Source organism: Hyperoodon ampullatus (assembly GCF_949752795.1).
Source record: "Hyperoodon ampullatus genome assembly, chromosome: 14".
In the NCBI taxonomy this organism is placed as follows: Eukaryota; Metazoa; Chordata; class Mammalia; order Artiodactyla; family Ziphiidae; genus Hyperoodon; species Hyperoodon ampullatus.
The window spans coordinates 76,541,126-76,561,314 of record NC_136927.1 but is presented as its reverse complement, the minus strand read 5'-3'; the positions used below and the strand labels follow the sequence as shown (position 1 = coordinate 76,561,314).

At 38.9% G+C, this 20,189-nt stretch overlaps 1 protein-coding gene across 2 annotated transcripts in view; it reads right to left on the bottom strand.

Moving 5' to 3' along the window:
* Nucleotides 1-1,657: 1,657 nt before the first annotated feature.
* Nucleotides 1,658-20,189, bottom strand: part of CSE1L (chromosome segregation 1 like) — a gene marked incomplete at its 5' end in the record, with an annotated part of 34,412 nt that continues 15,880 nt past the window's right edge. For both annotated transcript variants that reach the window (XM_079718589.1, XM_079718590.1), the window contains 14 exons: nucleotides 1,658-2,236; nucleotides 2,459-2,690; nucleotides 3,596-3,742; nucleotides 5,047-5,128; nucleotides 5,577-5,662; nucleotides 5,765-5,862; nucleotides 6,284-6,492; nucleotides 6,638-6,788; nucleotides 8,085-8,182; nucleotides 9,761-9,864; nucleotides 11,014-11,150; nucleotides 17,219-17,280; nucleotides 19,413-19,497; nucleotides 19,948-20,150. In XM_079718589.1, the coding sequence (XP_079574715.1) occupies nucleotides 2,147-2,236; nucleotides 2,459-2,690; nucleotides 3,596-3,742; nucleotides 5,047-5,128; nucleotides 5,577-5,662; nucleotides 5,765-5,862; nucleotides 6,284-6,492; nucleotides 6,638-6,788; nucleotides 8,085-8,182; nucleotides 9,761-9,864; nucleotides 11,014-11,150; nucleotides 17,219-17,280; nucleotides 19,413-19,497; nucleotides 19,948-20,150 (1,784 nt within the window). In that variant the 3' untranslated portion in view covers nucleotides 1,658-2,146. The remainder of the gene's footprint in view (nucleotides 2,237-2,458; nucleotides 2,691-3,595; nucleotides 3,743-5,046; nucleotides 5,129-5,576; nucleotides 5,663-5,764; nucleotides 5,863-6,283; nucleotides 6,493-6,637; nucleotides 6,789-8,084; nucleotides 8,183-9,760; nucleotides 9,865-11,013; nucleotides 11,151-17,218; nucleotides 17,281-19,412; nucleotides 19,498-19,947; nucleotides 20,151-20,189) is intronic.

The window sequence follows — 20,189 nt, the reverse complement described above, 5'->3', positions numbered from 1 at the left end:
CCAGAGTCTTCCCACCTACCAGGGCTGCTACGTAGGTTGGTAACACAGGGCAGTGTTCTACACTGCTCTGTAACAAACACTTCCTCCCCACCAGGTCCCCACCCCCCAGCTTAAACAATTAAACCAAGTACTTTATGTTGTTTTATTCTTAAAACTATCGTGAAGTTAAGTAGTAGTACCCTCATTTTTCATAAGAGTAAATAAAAGCATAGCGGTCAAGGCATTTGTTCAAGGCCTCAGTGGCAGAGGTGGAATTCAAACCCAGGTTGGCCTGGTCCCAAAGTATGAGCCCAGCTCCTCCTGCACAAGAAGAATTGGCACCACCACTGAGGAAAAGTCACTAAGACTTAGCAAAACACACCGCAGCAGCTTCAGCCTGCCATCTCTTAAAATCTTTACAAGCTAGATATAAAAACTGTCTTAGATGGAATAAGAAACCTCACTTTAGAACATTTTAAAAAACCATTAACAAAAATATTCATGAATTATGCTAGAGTAAAAGTGTAGAAGTGCCAGCCTTCCTGTTCAGAAACTATTTAAAAAGGTGCACCTACAAAGAGAAACCATTTTCTGTTAAACTGTTTTAACTGAGGAAGGAAAAAATTCAGAACTTAAACTCACAAGACTGATCAAGATGCTGAAACAAGGGTCCTCCAGAACAGAAACTATCCCTGCATTTACTTAACTGTTAACCAAGAGCTTTAGCAAGCACAGAGCCAAATACGTAGACAGTTTAAGAGCTTATCTGAGCGCCAAACGTAAACCATCACCAATTCTATTTGCCATTTCAGACTTTTCACCTGTATTAAATTATGTTCATAGTTGAAAAATGGATCTCAGTGCTATCTCAATATCTGCCTGCCAATGACCACTTTTAAGCCATGTAGTAATTATTTAATATTTCCATTACTGGGTCAAAACAAAAATTATTATTAGGTTGGTGCAGTACACTAGATTAAGCTGGAAATCTCTCAAGCAATGCAACAAAACCAACATGTGAAGAAAATAAAGCATTCAAGTCAGGTGCCTGAGATTTGAAAAAAAACAAATCCACGTAATCTGCACAGAATGAGGTTCCAGTCTAACTGCACTAAGTGGACAGTTCTAGCATACATAGAAACTGTGCCTCTCCAAGCGTCAACAGTCTGATTCTTTATCCCCTAAAGATAAAGGCCATGGAACCCCTGGGCCCAGTCCAGGGAGGAGCCAGACTGGCAGCCTTTGCCAAGATGGACTGACACCTGTAGGTTCCTCCTAGACCGCAGGTTCTAAGATGTCACCGTTGGAAAAGTTCCTTGTAACCTCTGATCTTCAGAGAAGAAAGACACTGCAAAAAAGAGCAAACACCTGCACTGTCTAAAGCAGTCCCAACAGCCTCGTGAAGCCAGGCAGAGCATTTCTTTTCCAATTCACAGAGGAAACCATCTACCTAAAGTTCACGCTGCCGCCCAGGAACTGGTCTAGCTAGAAAGTTCTAACAGATGAGCCCCAAGTCTGCAGTAATTGTTCCCTTTCCCTTGTAAAAAAGACTAAGTAACCTGAGTTTGAGTTATTTAGAAATTAGGATTTTATGGAGTCCAGGAGAGGAAAAATTAAATTCTTCATTATAAAAATATCAGCACCAAAAGCCTGTCCTTAAGATGTTCTTAGATACATATTTTAGGGCTCTTTTTTTTTTATTGCTGATTACAGATTTAAAACTATGAAATGTGCATTTCTTGGCAAGTTACATAAGTGATTTCTTTGCTTACTGACATTTCCAATAAAAGCTTAAGGAAACAGACAAAAACACAAAGGACAAGAGAAATACGAACAGCCTCAAAACAAAAGGATTTAGTAACAGAGAAAAAATCTCCACAGTTAAGTGTCTGTCAAATTTTAGAATTATCAAAACTGTGCAAATGCTCAAATCAATGTCACACACTAAGCTAGTAAAACTTGTCTTTGTAGCTGCAAACTGAAAAAGTCACCCACTTATATTTGTGATCACACAAACCACCTAATTTTCTCAAGGTTCAGCTTAAAGCAACATTTAACAGACAAGTTCAAAAGGAACACTTGCTTTGTTTTAACACAGCTGTGCTCAGACGTCTCCACGATGTCCTCAGAAACCATCCTGGACTAAGCCAATTCAAAAAAATACAGTTCAAAGCAGTGTCACACTAGCCGCCTGAAGGTATCCTTGGAGATACTGGAGCGCTTCTGCGTTGAGGCTGGTGCTCACCATTGAGGGAACCTACAGAAGATGGGAAGCACACATACAGCTGCTAGAGATCCCAACGTACAAACACAACGCCCCCGCACCTCCCGCCCCTCTACGGGGGAGCTGCCACAGCTCTGAGATAGGGCAGTCCATCACCAAAAATTGTTTAAGGGATCCCCAAGTAACTCAACTGCTTTCATGCCTTCAAAAATGGGAAGATGAATGACAGAGTTCTTTGACAAGAAAGACACTTACCCTTCCTGGACAGGCAGTAGACAACTTGTGAAGTGACTGTGCCAGGTGGATTCTGGGGTTATTCACCATTTGACCTACAGGATCGTGCTCTTTTTTCCCAGCGAATGCCAACTGTGAGAAGGCAGTCTGGTATCCTGGTGTATCTTCTATGTCAATAAAATGTTCTTCATCAGGAATAGTATTGTCTTCAGGTAACTCAAATAGGCCAATCAGAGACTGTAATAAAGGAGTCCTGGATTGGAAGATGACAAAAAGACTGAAGTAACTGCTTTGAAGATTTCAACAGTAAGGAGCAACCTCCTCAGAGACACAGAACCGTGGACTCTCAGTCTCCAGGGTAACAAGGGACCTTTGAAATTACGAATGACACGGTGCTTATGCCTAACCAGAAACCATTCAATTCTTTAGGCCATAGCACCCCAATGTCTCTTTCCCCATAGCTGCCAAAGCTGGCTTGTGTGACCCGGGCCTGGCTAATTAGAAGGCCACATGGCATCAAGCCAAACCAAGGCGATCCAATGCTTCTAAGTTAGAAGAAATGAAGCTTCAAGTATGTCACGTCACTTGATGGAAGGCTACCTGAGTGAAACCATAATAAGGGAGAGGCAAAAGGTCAAGAAAAGCTAGGTCTGCACATCGAGCTAGACATCAAGCACAAGCACAAAAATCTTCTCTTGGCCTATTCAGTTTCTCCTCTTAAGGACTTAGGGCCGGTTTAGTCGAGTGACTGTCATAAAAGTCTTAGAGATCACCTAAACCACGGACTCACCAGGCTTTTCAAAGGGGTCCATGAATTCCCCTACAAAGAAAAGTTAATCAGGGGACTTCCCTGGAGGTCCAGTGGTTAAGACTCTGCACTTCCAGTGCTAGGGGCACGGGTTTGATCCCTGGTTGGGGAAACTAGGATCTCACATGCTGTACAGCGGCCAAAAGAAAAAAAAAGTTAATCAGGAAACAAGATCTTTCTAGGTAGGCTCAGAAGAACCCACAAGTCATGTCTTGGATCTCATGGTTGCTAGCGGGGAGGATGAGGTCAGAACCAAATTCTCTTGGCTCCCAAGGTAATAAGCTTGGTTAACTTTGTAGTCATAGGGAAAAGAAACTAATTTCCAAAAAACTTTAGAATGGAGTACTTACCATAGCTTGGTATACTCTGTATCCATCATTGGGGGACATTCTGTTAGTAATTTGGTTATGCCAACCGCACAAATCTTTTTCTCTACATTTCCAGATACTTTCTGAATTTCAGGAATAATGATTTTTTCCAAAACCATTCCAAACATTCTATGAATCAATGCAAAATAAATTCATTCAATATTTCATTATACCACTATAGTCTAATTTAACAGTGAGATGCTTAACATTATTTATGCTCAGTGACTCCTTATGAATATAATAAAATACAAAATAAGGCTGTGAATTTTGGTCAACTGAATGGGAGAGACCTAAAAATGACAAAACAAAAACATCAAACCTCTGCTCTGTGACCAGCTGCCATCATCTTTTGTGAATACTACCTTAAGCCTAGGCTCAAGGAAAATCTTTATAGCCATTATTTTGGTCTTGCATGTTTTTACAAATTACTCATGAAATCTTTGAAAAATTAGAAATCAGAAAACAGATAAGAAGAAAAAAAGAATTACCATCACGCCACCATCCAGCATTAACTGGTTTTAACATTTTTGGATTATAAGCTTCCCAACTTTCTATGCTTACGTACCTTGAAGTATGTAAATGGTAATGGCTGTATTTAAAAAAATGATTTGGCCTATGAATGTTGTTGCAAACATCCTAGAAGTAAAGTTTTTTTGTAATTCTAAATGGTGTAAAATTCTCAATTTATACTCTCATTATTTTATTAAGAATTTGTTTTATTAAATTCTTTCAAGTGGAAATAGTAGGTATCAAAGAGCATGGACATTTTGATGCTCTAGGTAACAAGTGCATATTTTTTGCTCTACAGAAAGACCATACCAACTTAGGCACCACCAGCACTGAATGAAACTGCTGATTTCCGCACAATTTCCTATAGCTCGAAAAGCATATTTTCTGGTCCTTTTCAGGTTAATTCATTTTTTTTTACATCGCAGTCAATCTGGAATTATTTTTGGTACAATACAGATGCGGCAAGTTTTTCTCCAGGGAGTTGTCCTCTATCATTCCCTTCCATCCTTCCTTTCCCTACTACATGGGAAATGCTGCCTAACCACATTCTTATGCATATATACTAAGTCAAAAGCAAAATTTCACTGACCCAAACTATTCTCATTTGAAAAATCACAGTTGGCCCTATCAGAGGCAGGCTCCTGGAGACAATGCCAGCTGTCTAACACAACACAGAACACTGGCTGTAGGGAATGCCGGGGGATGGGGCAGGGGGCGGGGACGGGGGGGAGACCTTTGGGAATTAGGAAAATGTTTGCAGGTATTTCCTTCTTTACAACCCAACCCCCCAAGAATATTTTGGAAACCACAAAGATAACTATCACTGTGCATCAAGAACTATAAAGTCATCTATAAAACAGAGACTAAGAGGTCAAATGTTTTGCTTTTAAAAACAGGATAATAAATAATGAAAACAGACTTACTTTGGTTGTATACCGTCAAATATTTCTTGTAGTGCTAGCGCCCCGTATTTTATGCAGTACAAATTAATAAAGACTAAGAAACCTGTTGAAAGGAGGTGCAGAGTATCAATACAGAGGACTCACTGCATTAAATAAGTGACTTAGTGAAAGTCTGCCAGATGAAGTATTCACAAATCATTAAAACCCAGTGACTAACTTTGGCATCAATACTGGCCTTTTAATACAATTTAACATATAGAATCGCTGCCTTTATAGTACAGTCATAAAAAGGCTTTACATACAGTCTCTGATTTATATTTCTTTATCATATTTCTATTAAAAATGTTTTGATATTTAAACTTACAAACTAACCTCTGGAACACAATATACTGAAACTGATTTAGTGCTTGAAGAATACGAGCATCTTAAAATATTTTATATATAAAATTTATAACTGTTAAAAGGTTTATATGTACAAATAATAAAGTCTAAGGGTTTTTAGCCTCTTTCCTTCATTATTTCTGTAGGAACACCAAAATGATTTTACTTACTCTTGATAAACTTTGTTGTTTTGGAATTCTGAAGTCTTTGGAATAGTAGAATGAAGATTTGCTTCCTGTATTGGTCAACTGACTCACTAAAGAAGTGAATAAAAAAGCAACAATATAAATTTAGCATTTTTCTGAGTACTTAACAGAATCCTCAATTAAATGTACAATGAGGTTATATTCATACTCACGGAGGCATGTGCTCTATTATACTATTTAGAAGATAAAAACCTTGGTGGTCATTGGCTTTGGATGCAATCAGCTTCTGGAAGACACCTAATAAGCCAGGCTACAACAAATTAAATAATTAGTTAAAGAAGCAAGGATTAATTGTTCCAAAAGTTAAACAGGTGGTGTATTTTGGAAATGGGTGCATGCTATCATAATCTAACCCTTTTTCTCTTTTTCTTACTTCTGAAGTGTAGAGGAAAAAAAAACACCCCACCACAATAAGGCTTTAAAGTTAAGTTCCTGAAATTAACCTATTTGGCTCTTATTCTTTTAGTTTCCACCAGAGATAAATATAACTAAAGGATACCTAGTTCTAATAAAATACATTAATGTTTTCTACTAGTTAATTCTGTTACATTTTCTAATTCCCTTTTTATTAAGTTTAAGAAATTTAAAAGAAGTTTAAATTAAAGAATCTGCCATCCCTAGTTTCTCTCAGTTACCTTAGAAAATTACAGTTACATCAAAATCTGACTCACAATTTTGTCAGCAGCAGCATTTGCTATTGTATTTGAACCTCGTTCTAAGAATGCTTGGAGAAGCCTCACTAGAGCAGGAATATTTCCTGTTCTTTCCCAAAGCACTGGCTGAAGGAGATGAGGAAATAAGGCCATATAGGAAGATGGGATGTCATTCTTGTGTGTTTCCAGAAGCAAAGACATCACTTGAAAGACATACGGAATAAATTCTGTTGATAAAAGTAAAAACAGAGCTGTCAGCTTCAGAATTAATGGCTCTGACACAAAAGGCACATATCTCTTAGGCAGACTGCATTTTATAATCACTTGAATAATTTTATTCAACTAGAAAGAAAATAACTTTCTTTTACTTACCTTGTACATCATTTTGTAAAATTTCAGTGAACACCAGAAACAAAGCCTCCTCAAAATTTACAACAGCAGCAGGGTTAGCCTTGCAAGTTATTCTTATGGATAAACATATTGCTTCAAACATATAGTGATTAAAGTGAGGTTTGCTTGGGTTCTGAAATTAAAAAAAAAAAAGCTTATGACTCTAATAATCCAATTGACTATATTAAAAATAACCTAAAACACATTTAACCTTACTAAAAGCACATTAAAAGAGATGCCATTTTAAAAAAAAAATCAAGATTAAAAAAACCCCCACAAATTACACTAAAAAGCCTGCATATATGTTAATTTTACAGTGACTTTAAAATTCAGAAATGAAGTAATACTAATACCTGTTCGGATTTCTTTTTTTTTCTTTTTTTAATGAGCAGAAGTCTACTTATGAAAAAAACACTTCCGAATCATGGGGAGGTGACTACGTAAGCCCAAGCTCCCGGAGCTCGCAAGGAGCTTTCTTAAACCTGTGTGCTCTCCTAGAGCCGTCACTGCAAACAGCGGTGGGAGAAACGAGCAGGGACATAAAAGGCCTGACTCTGCCACTAGCCATGTGTGGGACCTCAGGCAAACCTTAACCTCTGTGGGCCTCAGTATGTCTGTATCTGCACAGTGACAATCCTTCATATCATTTTCAGTTTTCTTTTTCACACAAAATCCTTCTTGGAAGGCTACCATATGAAGCTGATGAACTCGGAAGATGAGTGTGTATGTACACGGGCAGGTGAAAGTGGAGAGGCCCTACGTCTCTTTTCTCTCAATTCCCCAAAACCCAAGCAGGCCCAAGGCCCTTACCCAGAATTCGGTGGAAATAGGATCACTATTCTCAGAGTCTCTCTAATACTTCCTGTGACTTCATCTCCTTATCATTAGAGTAATTAAGAATAAGTGTCTACAAGGGAATTTTACTGGCCTTAAACTGATTTTTTTTATTTTCTAAAACTTGGTATTAATATTTAAATATGGATCAAAATATCTAAAATCTTTGACCAAAGAAAGAGTGAATTTTATTTTGGGGGAAATGAGTCAGGAAGAACAGACACAAGGACTTCAGTCATCATTTTATATTAGTCTGAATAGCTTCTTTTGTGTCCATTTGGTGCAAAGCCTACTTCTTCCTCCATCTAAGATCATTTCAGATTGTTTGTACTTTCTCAATTCTCTTCAATGAACCCATTACTTTTTAAAGCGAGAATAAAATGTTTTAAAGTCTCTGAGCTTACACTTAAAGGAGAGTGCTGCCAAGGCTCCCATCTCTGTCACCCCACACTTTCAGAATCACACATTAACTGCTGGTCGGGAAGAAGTCACAGAGCTCTCCCTGTCCGACCGACTGCCAGGGAGTTCTGAGGCTCAAAGAGTTTGAAGCATTTAGGTTAAAAAGCAACTGCACTTTCAAAACTGGTTCTGTTACCTTACTAACAGCTAATAGCTTCTGTGTAAGCTGGGTGATGAGAGTAGGGATGTAGGGGATTATGGCTTCTTGTAGGAGGGAAAAACTTCTCATGATAGCTGTAAAATATGAAAAGAGCAAAAACAAATAGTTTAGTTAAACTTCAGAATAAAACAATGATTAGTGGGAGAAAAAAGTCCACTGATTCATAAACTAAAATCTTAAAAACTAAAACCCCCAGATAGCTCTCTACATTTAAAAATAATCTAAATTTCCCTCCCTTTTAAAATTAGGCCAACAATTGGCAACAAAATTTAGCTGAGAAGTGTTATTTCCAGAAGGCTTAAGGGACAATAAAAAATATGAAGTGGCTAAAGAAGCAGACAAAGAGGAGGCAGGTGAAGTAGTGGATGGACACGGGGGAGCAGCAGGTGGAAGCTAGTCTGTCTTGAGTCTCCTTTACTTAGAAATCAGTGGCATGAAATTTTACCTCTAGCCCATTGGAAGTATGATCACAGCCTACCAGAAGCTGAAAGAAAAGGCCACTTGCCCATCTCCCCCCAAAAGAGAGACTAGGAGCCTGAGAAAAATCCAAAAATACACATAAAGCTATGGAAGGCCCATAGTACAGAATTAACTGCTCTTTAACAGACACCTAAAAACACTGGGCAGAGGAGAGAAATACATTATTAAGCTAAAAAAAAAAAGATGGCTATTTTTGCACAAACAGAATAGATGTTCACTAAGTAGAGCGCCTACTATATGCTAGGCACACAGGATAGAAAGTTATCCTTTCCTGCCTCCTAAACTTTGCAGTGATGCCAAAGACTCACCCTCCAAGTAGCTAACTGCTACCTATCCTGCACCTCAGCTTAGATATCACTTGCTAGAGAAAGCTGAGGGTTACAGGATGGATCAGCGCCCCTCCTCTGGGCTGGCACAGAATCCTCACATTCATTCACACAACAGTATTTACGGGGAAGCTGTTACATACTGGGCGCTCCTACAAACCCTAGGAGCACAGCAGTGATGACCACGGACCAGTCGGCAACCTCACAGAAATGGACACAGAAATGGATATTCAACAAGAGTAGTTACACATCACTCTTGGGAGAAATACAGTGAAGACACACACACACACACACGCACACACACACACACGCGCACGCACGCACACACACACACGCACACACACACACACGCACACACACACACGCACGCGGTCCGCAAGTAAGACTAAGATTATCCCAGAGCTGTTCCCAAGACACTCTCCTAATGGAGCGCCTGGAAGATTGTTAACAGCTGCCTGTGTCCTTGGCAGTATTTCTATGAAGGCAGGATCTGTGCAGGGTCTATCAAATACACCCAGGTTTCACACCAAGACCTAGCAGAACATGCCGTCAATAAATGTCTAAGCTCATCTTTGCTCTCAAGAATTTCAACCTAAGAGAAGAAAAAAGGAGTTTGCTACCTTTTCTTTAGTAAGAGGAGTTCTATAGCAAGTTAGGGTAAAATTTTTTCTGAAAACACCAACAAACTGAACTATTTTTCATTTAAAAATATCTAAACCTACCTAATGCTTGACAAACAGTATCTGGTTCATAGTCTACATAACCTGAAGTACAACTCAGAGTGTTTACCACCCCTGTAGTCTGAGATTAGATACTTATAGTCCGTACACCAGGGAAACGGCCTACCTTTCATAATATATTCATTTTCTGAAGAGCCAGGAAGTGTGAGAGCTTTGAAAAGGTTTGTTAGCAGAATCTCAACAAACGGTGCGATTTCTGCAGCTGTAAAGCTATAGATGAAAAAACAGCTTTCAGTCACTACCAACTCTTGAGCTTGTCGCTTTGGAACACCCTTTGCAACTACTAAATCACACTTCTTGGCATAAAAGTGAGCCATCTCCCACCACTGACAGTCGGCAGACAGCTTAGGAAAATATTGCTTTTATAAGTGCTCATGTTAAGTTCCTAAGAAGGCGTATCTGGGACCAAACACAATTAAACCCCAAACCAGGCAAACCCAGCGTTGTCTACGGCTGTTGAGGTCATCCCTGGTTCACATCTGTCACCATCGAGAACAGAGCCCGGACTCTCAGTCAGCTAGCTTTCCTGGAGGTGGAGCAAGTTCAGAACTGTTTTCTGCACAAATTCCGGGCCTGAAGACAGGTACTGGCTTAACTCGCCTAAAGGGTAACCTTTCAACCCTTAATTGGCCACTGAGCATATCTGTACTTCAAGTTCTTGATGAAGAAAAGAACCTAGAATGTTTTCCATCTCTTACCCAAAGCTCAGTTTCAAGAAATAACACTGTTGAAGAAAAGGCCTGAAAGACATGCAGACCACCCAATCCTCTGCATTTTATCCTTGGATCAGGCCACAACAGCTACTGCCTTGGGCCCTAGAGAATTACTTCCACTCAGCTGTCTCATATCTCAGCACTAAATAAGATCACAGAAACAGCCAGGTGAAAATAACTCTGTTGCATGATGTTGCTATGAACAGGGCTACTATACAGTATTCCCTTAACAAAGGCCCACTTCTGAGGTGCCTTCTGAATAACTTTTAATTTTAATCTCATGGACATCATGGACATTTTAGCTCACCAAGTTTCTCTCTGCCTTGGCCGCTAGAGGGCTCCACATAAAATCCACAAGTTTCTTTCTTTAACTACTGTACAGGATCCTCTGACACACTTGTTTATTAACCTCACACCCCAGTTATTTTCCTTTGCTCCGATTTCCTCCATTTAACTTTATTGTCATAATGTGTCTACTCTGGCATGCAGTCTCAAATCCTTTTGGAATGAGGCATAGTATAAATGAGTAAAATATACATTTATTTTTCTAACTACTAATGAAATTATGAATATACTGAGATATCTCTGACCAGTACAGAATGGTCTTCACCCCGAGATGAAAACATATACTGCATCAAATACTTACAGAGCGGCATTGTTAGGCCCCCTCATAGTAAACAGTCTCTCGAGAGCATGTGCTGCGTAAGTATGAACAACAATACTTTCAGCTTGAAGATGATTAATTAAGAGAGGAATAGAGACTAAAAGATGCTCTTTTGGTACCTGAAAAAAACAACAATATACATGCTGTAACTCACTGATACTATCTTGAGTAAAAGACAGCTGTAAGAGAGTGACTTGCTGATTCTAAAAAGTGTGTTTTTTTTCAGCCACTGTTACAATGGAGATGATACAGGTGAAAAAATCAAAACTTCTACCTGCACATAATGGTTCAAACTCACACTCACTTTTCCAATTCTCTTTCTCTGAGCATAAAACTATAGTTAGGGTAAAATAATAGTACCATGGAGAAGCAGAGATTTCATTAATCTTAGAACCATACTTTTCACTAGCAGGTATTTCTTAGAAAAGTCATTCAAGCTCTTTGTGCCTCATTTTCTCCTCTTAAAAAGCGGGGGGGGGGAGGGGGAGATGGCATAAACATAAGCATACTAATCTTCACTAAAAACCTCTAAAACTTTAGCGTATCCTTTAGTCTTTAAAACAGAACAGCTTCACAAGGTTGCATGTAACCCTGGTAGATACCTCTCAAAGACACATAAAAAGTATAAACCAAGAAACTGAAGAATCATCCACAGGAAATAAACTGTGGCATACTCTTATGATAGAATACTACACAGCTATTAAAAATGAACTCTAACACATCTACTAAAAATGTTAGCACAAAAGAAAACTAGATATATAGACCAATACCTATAGTATGGTATCATTTAAATAAATAAAAAACTTAAACCTATGTAATACTATAGAATTTTTGTGGAAACAAACGTGCAAAGCCATAAATAATCACTTACACTGAATTCATTATCTCTGGGGAGAAAGAGAATAGAATGGGAATGGGGAGGGCATGCCCTGGATGCCTCCACTGTGTGTGTAGGTTTAAGTAATTATGGCCTGGAGTTAAGATTTGTGGTGGTTATGTATCATTAAATGATTCTCTATTCCTGCTTGTGTGTTTAAAATAATTTACAAGATGGCTGCAGGGTAATTTGGTGGAGGTATTGGAGGGAGTAAGATGAACTGTGCTGTTTCGTTTTCTGTGTCACTAAAATTAAAGTGACTTACAGTGTTAAGAATCAGAAGGATTATATAACTAAACAGCAAAAAACAATCCAATTAACTCAGCAGAGGAGCTGAATAATATTTTTCTTTCTTACTTTTTTTGGCCACACCGCATGGCCTGCAGGATCTTAGTTCCCTGACCAGGGACTGAACCCAGGGCCCCAGCAGTGAAAGCGCTGAATCCTAACCACTGGACCACCAGGGAATTCCCCTGAATATTTTCCCAAAGAAGACACAGAGATGGCTACAGGCACATGAAATGGTGCTCAACAACACTAATCATCAGGGAAATACAAATAAAAAATAAAATGTGGTTATCACTTCACACCTGTTACACTGGCTAGTCTCAGAAGGATAAGAAAACTCCAGTGCTCTGATGGTGGGAACATATATTGATGCAGCCAGTATGGAAAGAAGTATGGAGGTCCCTCAAAAAATTAAAAATAGAGTTACCATATGGCCCAGCACTTCCACTTCTGGTTATTTACCCAAAGGAAATAAAAACACTAACTCAAAAAGATATCCACACCCCCAAGTTCATAGGCAGCATTAACAATGGCCAAGATTTGGAAGCAACTTAGGTGTCCATCAGTGGATGAACGGATAAAGAAAGTGTGGAGTGCGCACGTGCATGCATATGCATACGCGCACACACACACACACACACACACACACACACACAGATGGAATGTTACTCAGCCACAAAAAAAGAAAATCTTGCCATTTGTGACAATATGTATGGACCTTGAAGGCATTATACTCAATGAAATAGAGAAAGACAAACACCGTACATCTCACGTGTGGAACCTTAAAAAACAAAACAGGAAAAAAAAAACCAACACCAGAAAAACGAACTCCTACGGAGAACAGATTGGTGGTTGCCAGAGGCAGGGAGTGGGTGAAATGGGTGACAGGGGTCAAAAGGTAAACCCTTCCAGTTACAAAACAAGTCATGAGGATGGGACGTACAGTGACCACAGTTAATGCTACACTGCATATGGAGAAGAGGTCTCAGAAGTTCTCATCAACAGGAAAAAAATTCTGTCAATGTGTATAGTGACATGTTAACTAGATTTACTGTGATCATTTCACAATACATACAAATATGAATCATTATGTTGTATACCTGAAATTAATGTCAATTATTTCTCAATTAAAACAAAAAGACGAGGCTCACTGAGGGAAGAGTAGATTGGAGTCTCCCCACTCTGGGGGGGTGTCTGCTCACTGACAGGCACTAGGTGGTGGAATTTTTCTCTTTCATTCTCTTTGCTGAGGCCCAATAACTGAATGTGTATAAGTCAAATGAGGTGGGATTCCATCATAAGCATTAGCACTGTACTTGACAAACAGTAAAAACTTAGTAAATGTAAGCTACACTCTTTCTCCATCACAGCTAACTGTCAAAATGGTATTCAGCCCTGAAGTAGATAGAACTAATAGAATTTATCTGTCTTCCCTGGGGGGTGGCTGTTAATAAATTTCTATGTTGTGCTCTTCAAACAGACAACAGAAGATAACTTAATGGTGGAATAATCGGTGGTTTAAAAATGCCCACTGTATTTCCAACATAGGAAACGGAGTACTCCTGCACAAGGGGCAGCCCCAGGTGTGGGTCTGTTCTCCTTTCTCTGGTCGAGAGTGCTACAGTTGGCTGGAGCCTGAATGTGATTGATCAAAATGGGGAATGATATGAAGATAAAGTTTTATAAAGGAGATTTATGTTGTAAAACTAAATACTTCAGGATCCACAAATTCTTATTCAGGGTTCAAACTATTTGGAAAATATATGAATCAAGAAATGAAAAATGTGAAGGGTATTTTGATTCTGAACATGTTTGGGGAGCCATTGTGAAGAGCTTTAACAAGGAAAGGGTTGTGACCAAAAGACTCCATCAGTGACTGGAGGGGGTGGATCCAGAGTCTCTGTGTACTTGTTGGACTTTTAGCTTTTATTGGTCCAGTGGAATCAATAAAATTGATCGTGCCTGAGAACATATATAGGTAGATGAAATAATGTCTTCTACCATTAAAAAATAATAATAATCAGAAGGAAATTACATGTTTTCTAAAAATTAAGACCAACAATCAGATGGAAATATGGACAAAAAATATGAATAGATAGTTTGCAGAAATGAAAATGGCCCTTTAAATGGAAAGATGTGGGGGGGATAAATTGGAAGACTGGCACTGACATATACACACTACTATATATAACATAGATAACTAATAAGGAACTCCTGTATAGCACAGGGAACTCTACTCAATACTCTGTAATGGCTTATATGGGAAAAGAACCTGAAGGATGGATATATGTATAACTGATTCACTCTGCTGTACACCTGAAACTTAACACACAATCGTAAATCAACTATATGCCAATAAAGACTAAGAATAAATAAATAAACGGCAAGGTAAGCCTTCAAAATCTAAGAAAAATACAACGTAAAACTACAATAAGATACCATTTCACATCTGTGAGTTTGGCAAAATGGCAAAATTCCAACATCTTTGGGGAAATAGGCGCTATCTTTTTTTTTAAAAAATGCAACATGATACAACCCCTGTGGAGATTTGGCAAGATCTGGCAAAATTACATGTAAGTTTACCCTCTAATCTAGTAACGTCACTTCTAGGAATCTATCTCAAAGTTACAATGGCAAAAACACTATGTGACACATACAAAGCTATTGTTTCAAATAATTAGCATTATTTAAAATAGTGAAAGTTAGAAAACACCCAGAACATCTACCTCCTGGGGGACTGGTTGAGTAAACCACAGGAGAGCCACCCAGAGTACTATGCTATTAAAAAAAAAAAAAAAAAAAGGGAACTGTGTAAATACTACCATGGAATGACATCTAGGATTTACTAAGTGAAAAAAAGCAAGGTGTCAGAATTCCCTGGTGGTCCAGTGGTTAGGACTCCAAGTTTTCACTGCCATGGGTTCAGGTTCAATCCCTGGTCGGGGAACTAAGATCCTGTAAACCACATGGTACGGCCAAAAAAGAGAAAAAACCAAAGTGAAAAACAGCGTGTTTAGCATACTCTCTTCTGTGTAGGAGGAGGGGAAATACATAAATATATCTAGGACAATATTAGGTTATATTTTCAAAATTAACTAATGGAAACATAAACCAAAACATGGTAAAAAATGGTTACTTTTAGGAACAGGGAGGAAAGCTAGCCCTTCCTGAAGGTATCATGCCTGACTCTGGAGGCATGTGAAGTAACCTTTCTCATGACCCCCCAAATAAAACATAACCCCACAAACAGATGAATCTAATTATTTATCAAGTTAATGGCAAAAATGCACAAAGAATAGTTTCAAGTTGCTCTAAACATAGTATTTGACTATATGTGCCTAATAGGATAATATACGAAGGATATAAAAAACACAAAGAAATCAAACAGCATTCAGCACTATTACTTTAGTAATAATATTGGTATTATTTATTTTCTGGCTCTCTCCTATGAAAAAGCCTAAAACCAATTTCCCTAGCACCTAGATTATGGTCTCTAAATAAAATTTCCCACCTTCAAGTGTGGCTAGTTCAGGTCTGGGGCGGGAAATGTACAAGATGAACATGGAATATTCTGTCATATATGGAAGAAGGGAAGCTGTTAAAGGCGACTAAGTGTATGTCAAGAGGACACAGGAACCTACATAACGGGGCTCCTACTGGCCAGAGAAGGAACAACTAGAGAGTCAAAAAATCCCTCATCTGTCCTCTGGAGGCTGGTGAGGCACTTAAACTCATTACTCTGAACTGACACAGGGGAAAAACACACAAACATCTATCCTGTTTTTCCCATTTAAATTGGTAATTAAATAATCTATGAGGCAGTGGTGTTGGTTGTACAAAAGAATAAACATACTAAAAACCACACAACTATACACTTAAAAATGGTCAATATATTAGGTCACCTATATCTCAATTAAAAAACGTGTAAATGATCACTCTTAACATCACTGAAAGTGGATGAGACACTGTACGTGTCCTAGTGAAATGAAGCAAAGTATGCCAGTGACAAACTCTCGCCACCCCCCACCCACCAGAGGAATAAAATCTAATCAAGCCTCCAGATTTACCAATTTAGAAATACAGGGAACAGAGGAACAAGAGGTAAATCACAGCACTGAGGATGCGATCAGCCAGAACTAGGATGAGAAGCTCTGCAAGGGAAATGACTGGTTTCTCCAAAACATGACACGAATAAGAAAGGGGAAGGAGGACCCCTCTGTTGTCAATTAGAAGACACGAGACATAATCAACCATACGCAACGTGTAGACCTTGTTTGGATCCCAAAGTTTAATAAAATCACTGTAAAACAGTATTTTAGAGAAACTGAGGAAAATTAATCATGGTCTGGCATCCTAATTTTTAATTTTTTAAATTTTTATTTATTTTTTTTTGCAGTAGCGGGCCTCTCACTGTTGTGGCCTCTTCCGTCGCGGAGCACAGGCTCCGGACGCGCAGGCTCAGCGGCCATGGCTCACGGGCCTAGCCGCTCTGCGGCATGTGGGATCCTCCCGGACTGGGGCACGAACCCGCGTCCCCTGCATTGGCAGGCAGACTCTCAACCACTGCGCCACCAGGGAAGCCCTATTTTTTTTACTTTTTAGAATTTTATTTTTTTTATACAGCAGGTTCTTATTAGTTATCTATTTTATACATATTAGTGTATGTATGTCAATCCCAATCTCCCAGTTCATCCCACCCACCCAACCCCTGCTTTCCCCCTTGGTGTCCATACATTCGTTTTCTACATCTGTGTCTCTGTTTCTGCCTTGCAAACCGGTTCATCTGTACTATTTTTCTGGATTCCACATTTATGCATTAATATACAATATTTGTTTTTCTTTTTCTGACTTACTTCACTCTGTATGACAGTCTCTACTGGCATCCTAAGTTCAAGGAGTTATTGTTAATTTTGTTAGATGTGGATATCAAATATGACTGCACAGAAGGGAAGAGAAGCCAGTATACAATAAAACTCTTAAGAGATTAAGTGGCATATAACATATAAATGAAAAGCTACTTACCTGATTCCTAAAAATCATAATGTATTTGATACCATCAGCTTTAAGAACAGGAAATTCATTCACTATAAAAAATTTTTTAAAAGTCACAGTTATTTTAGTGCTAAGGACTGTTAACTCCCAAATTAGTGACAACATTATCAGATTTTAAAAACATGGTTCTGGTAAACAAAATGTCAAGTAATTAAAGCTTAGTTAATTATATAATGATCTACTACGCAGCTATTAATACTGGTAAGTTTATAAATAATTTTATTTTTCCCCCTTACCTTTAAGTTTCATTACAAATGAACGTGTATTACTTATGTAATTGAACAAAAATGATTTGGACCATGAAATAACGATAGTATCTTCTTCCAAAATTGAAGCTATTCTGAATCAAGAGCAAGTCTCTCTAGATGGGCTTGCACCAGCGGTGGGAAGTAAGTTAGTGAAAGGACTAAAATATCGGCCAATTGTTAAAAGCTCCTGAAACTGAATGATAGTAACATGGAAGTTCTTTATAATACTATCCCTACCTATTAGTGTATTTAAATTTTCCACAAAGTTTTAGAAGAACATCTCTTGATCAACAAATTTTTTTTTTTTTTTTTTTTTTTTGGCGGTACGCGGGCGTCTCACTGTTGTGGCCTCTCCCTCTGTGGAGCACAGGCTCCGGATGCGCAGGCTCAGCGACCATGGCTCACGGGCCCAGCCGCTCTGCGGCATGTGGGATCTTCCCGGACCGGGGCACGAACCCATGTTCCCCTGCATCGGCAGGCTGACTCTCAACCATTGCGCCACCAGGGAAGCCCTGATCAACATATTTGTGTAAACATATGAAAGTATCCTTAGTATTTATTAGTTTCAAGTACTTTAAATTTACTCTAAATTTTTTTTTTTTTTTGCGGTACGCGGGCCTCTCACTGTTGTGGCCTCTCCCGTTGCTGAGCACAGGCTCCGGACACGCAGGCTCAGCGGTCATGGCTCATGGGCCCAGCCGCTCCACAGCATGTGGGATCCTCCCGGACCGGGGCACGAACCCATGTCCCCTGCATCCACAGGCGGACTCTGAACCACTGCGCCACCAGGGAAGCCCTATCCAATTTTTAAGAGTTCATTTTTTTTTTTTTTTTTTTTAGTTTTATTGGATTAGCCAATAAGTTCGTTCGTCCCTTAACATATTTTGGACAAACCCAAACGAATTTTTTGGCCAGCCCAGTATTTTATTTTTATTTTCTTTTTCTCCATGTAGCTTGTGGGATCTTAGTTCCCTGACCAGGGATTGAACCCCGGCAGTGAAGCATGGAGTCCCAACCACAGGACTGCCAGGGAATTCCCAAGAGTTCATTTTTTTAAAAAATTAATTAATTAATTATTTTCGGCTGCATTGGGTCTTTGTTGCTGCACGCGGGCTTTCTCTGGTTGCGGTGAGCGGGGGCTACTCTTCGTTGTGGTGCATGGGTTTCTCATTGTAGTGGCTTCTCTTGTTGCGGAGCATGGGCTCTCGGCATGCAGGCTTCAGTAGTTGTGGCTCGTGGGCTCTAGAGCCCAGACTCAGTAGTTGTGGCACATGGGCTTAGCTGCTCCGGGGCATGTGGGATCTTCCCAGGTGAGGGCTCGAACCCGTGTCCCCTGCATTGGCAGGCAGATTCTTAACCACTGAACCACCAGGGAAGTCCCCCAAGAGTTCATTCTTTAAATGAGAAGGAAAACAAAAACCAAAGTATAATTTCTAGTGCATTATTATATGTACACTAGAAATATACAGTGACAATTTAGTCTCACTTGTTCCTGTTTTCCTTCTACATAAGAGACATTTTCTTCATGGAAAGTTAATTTCACCTGGGCAAGATCTGGGGGAACCATTTGAGATTTTATCCAATAAAGTAACTGCAATAAGGACAGGAGCCACCATTTTCAGTATCATGGTGATATAGAGCTGTAACGGTACTCATTTTGTAGTTTAAAATAAAAATACAAATAAAAATTGCAGGTATAGGGACTTCCCTGGTGGTCCAGTGGCTAAGACTCTGAACTCCCAATGCAGGGGGACATGAGTTCGATACCTAGTGAGGGAACTAGATCCCACATGCCACAACTAAAAGATCCCGCATGCTGCAACTAAGACCCGGTGCAGACAAATAAATAAATAAATGTTTTTTTTTTAATTGCAGGTATAGTGTAAGCTGTACTAAAAACATTTCACAAAACTCACCATTAGCTGCTTTTAAATCAGGGAGAATGTGATTCACAAAGAACTCAGTCAGGTTTACAAGTTCATTTGCTTGTGTAATTCCATGCTAAAAAACAAATTCATAACAGTAAAATAACATGAAAAATCTGTAATTATTTACCACACTGGAAATTTAGGAAGCTTTAGAAAACCAGGTTAAAGATGGAAATGAATACTTCAAAACACAAACTACTTACATATAAAATAAGACTATTTTAATAGATAACAAAGAAACTTCCCTAAATTAAAAACAGTTAAATTTACGTTTAGCACGTTTTATATACTGAGTCTCAGCTAAGGAAGTAAGTGCGGCATCTGTTGATTTTTTGGTCCATAAGAAACTTAAGTGCTTAATACATCAGTATAAAGCCATCTTTGGAGACCATATGAATTCTAATCAGAACTAACACATTATCTAACAGAGTAGGCTATATAACCAGAAATATATCACTTCTTTTTGACTTCTGTGGTACCAACAACTATGTTTTAGAAATAAAAATATACTGAAAGGATTCACCTTCTGGGTTTGGGCTTTCGATGCCAAAGACGTCACCAGGTAAATGGCTGCATCTTTGTGTTTCCAGTTGACAGATGGGTTTTTTGCATACTCCTGCAGCATGGAATTAACATAACCAGAGAAGATTCCTGTCACAGGTCCCTCAAAAAACTTGCATAATCCTCGTACTAGATCACAAGCAGCCCTGCGTCTAGTATCAATATCTAGAAAATCAAAGGGAAATACATTATGGGAGAAAGAAA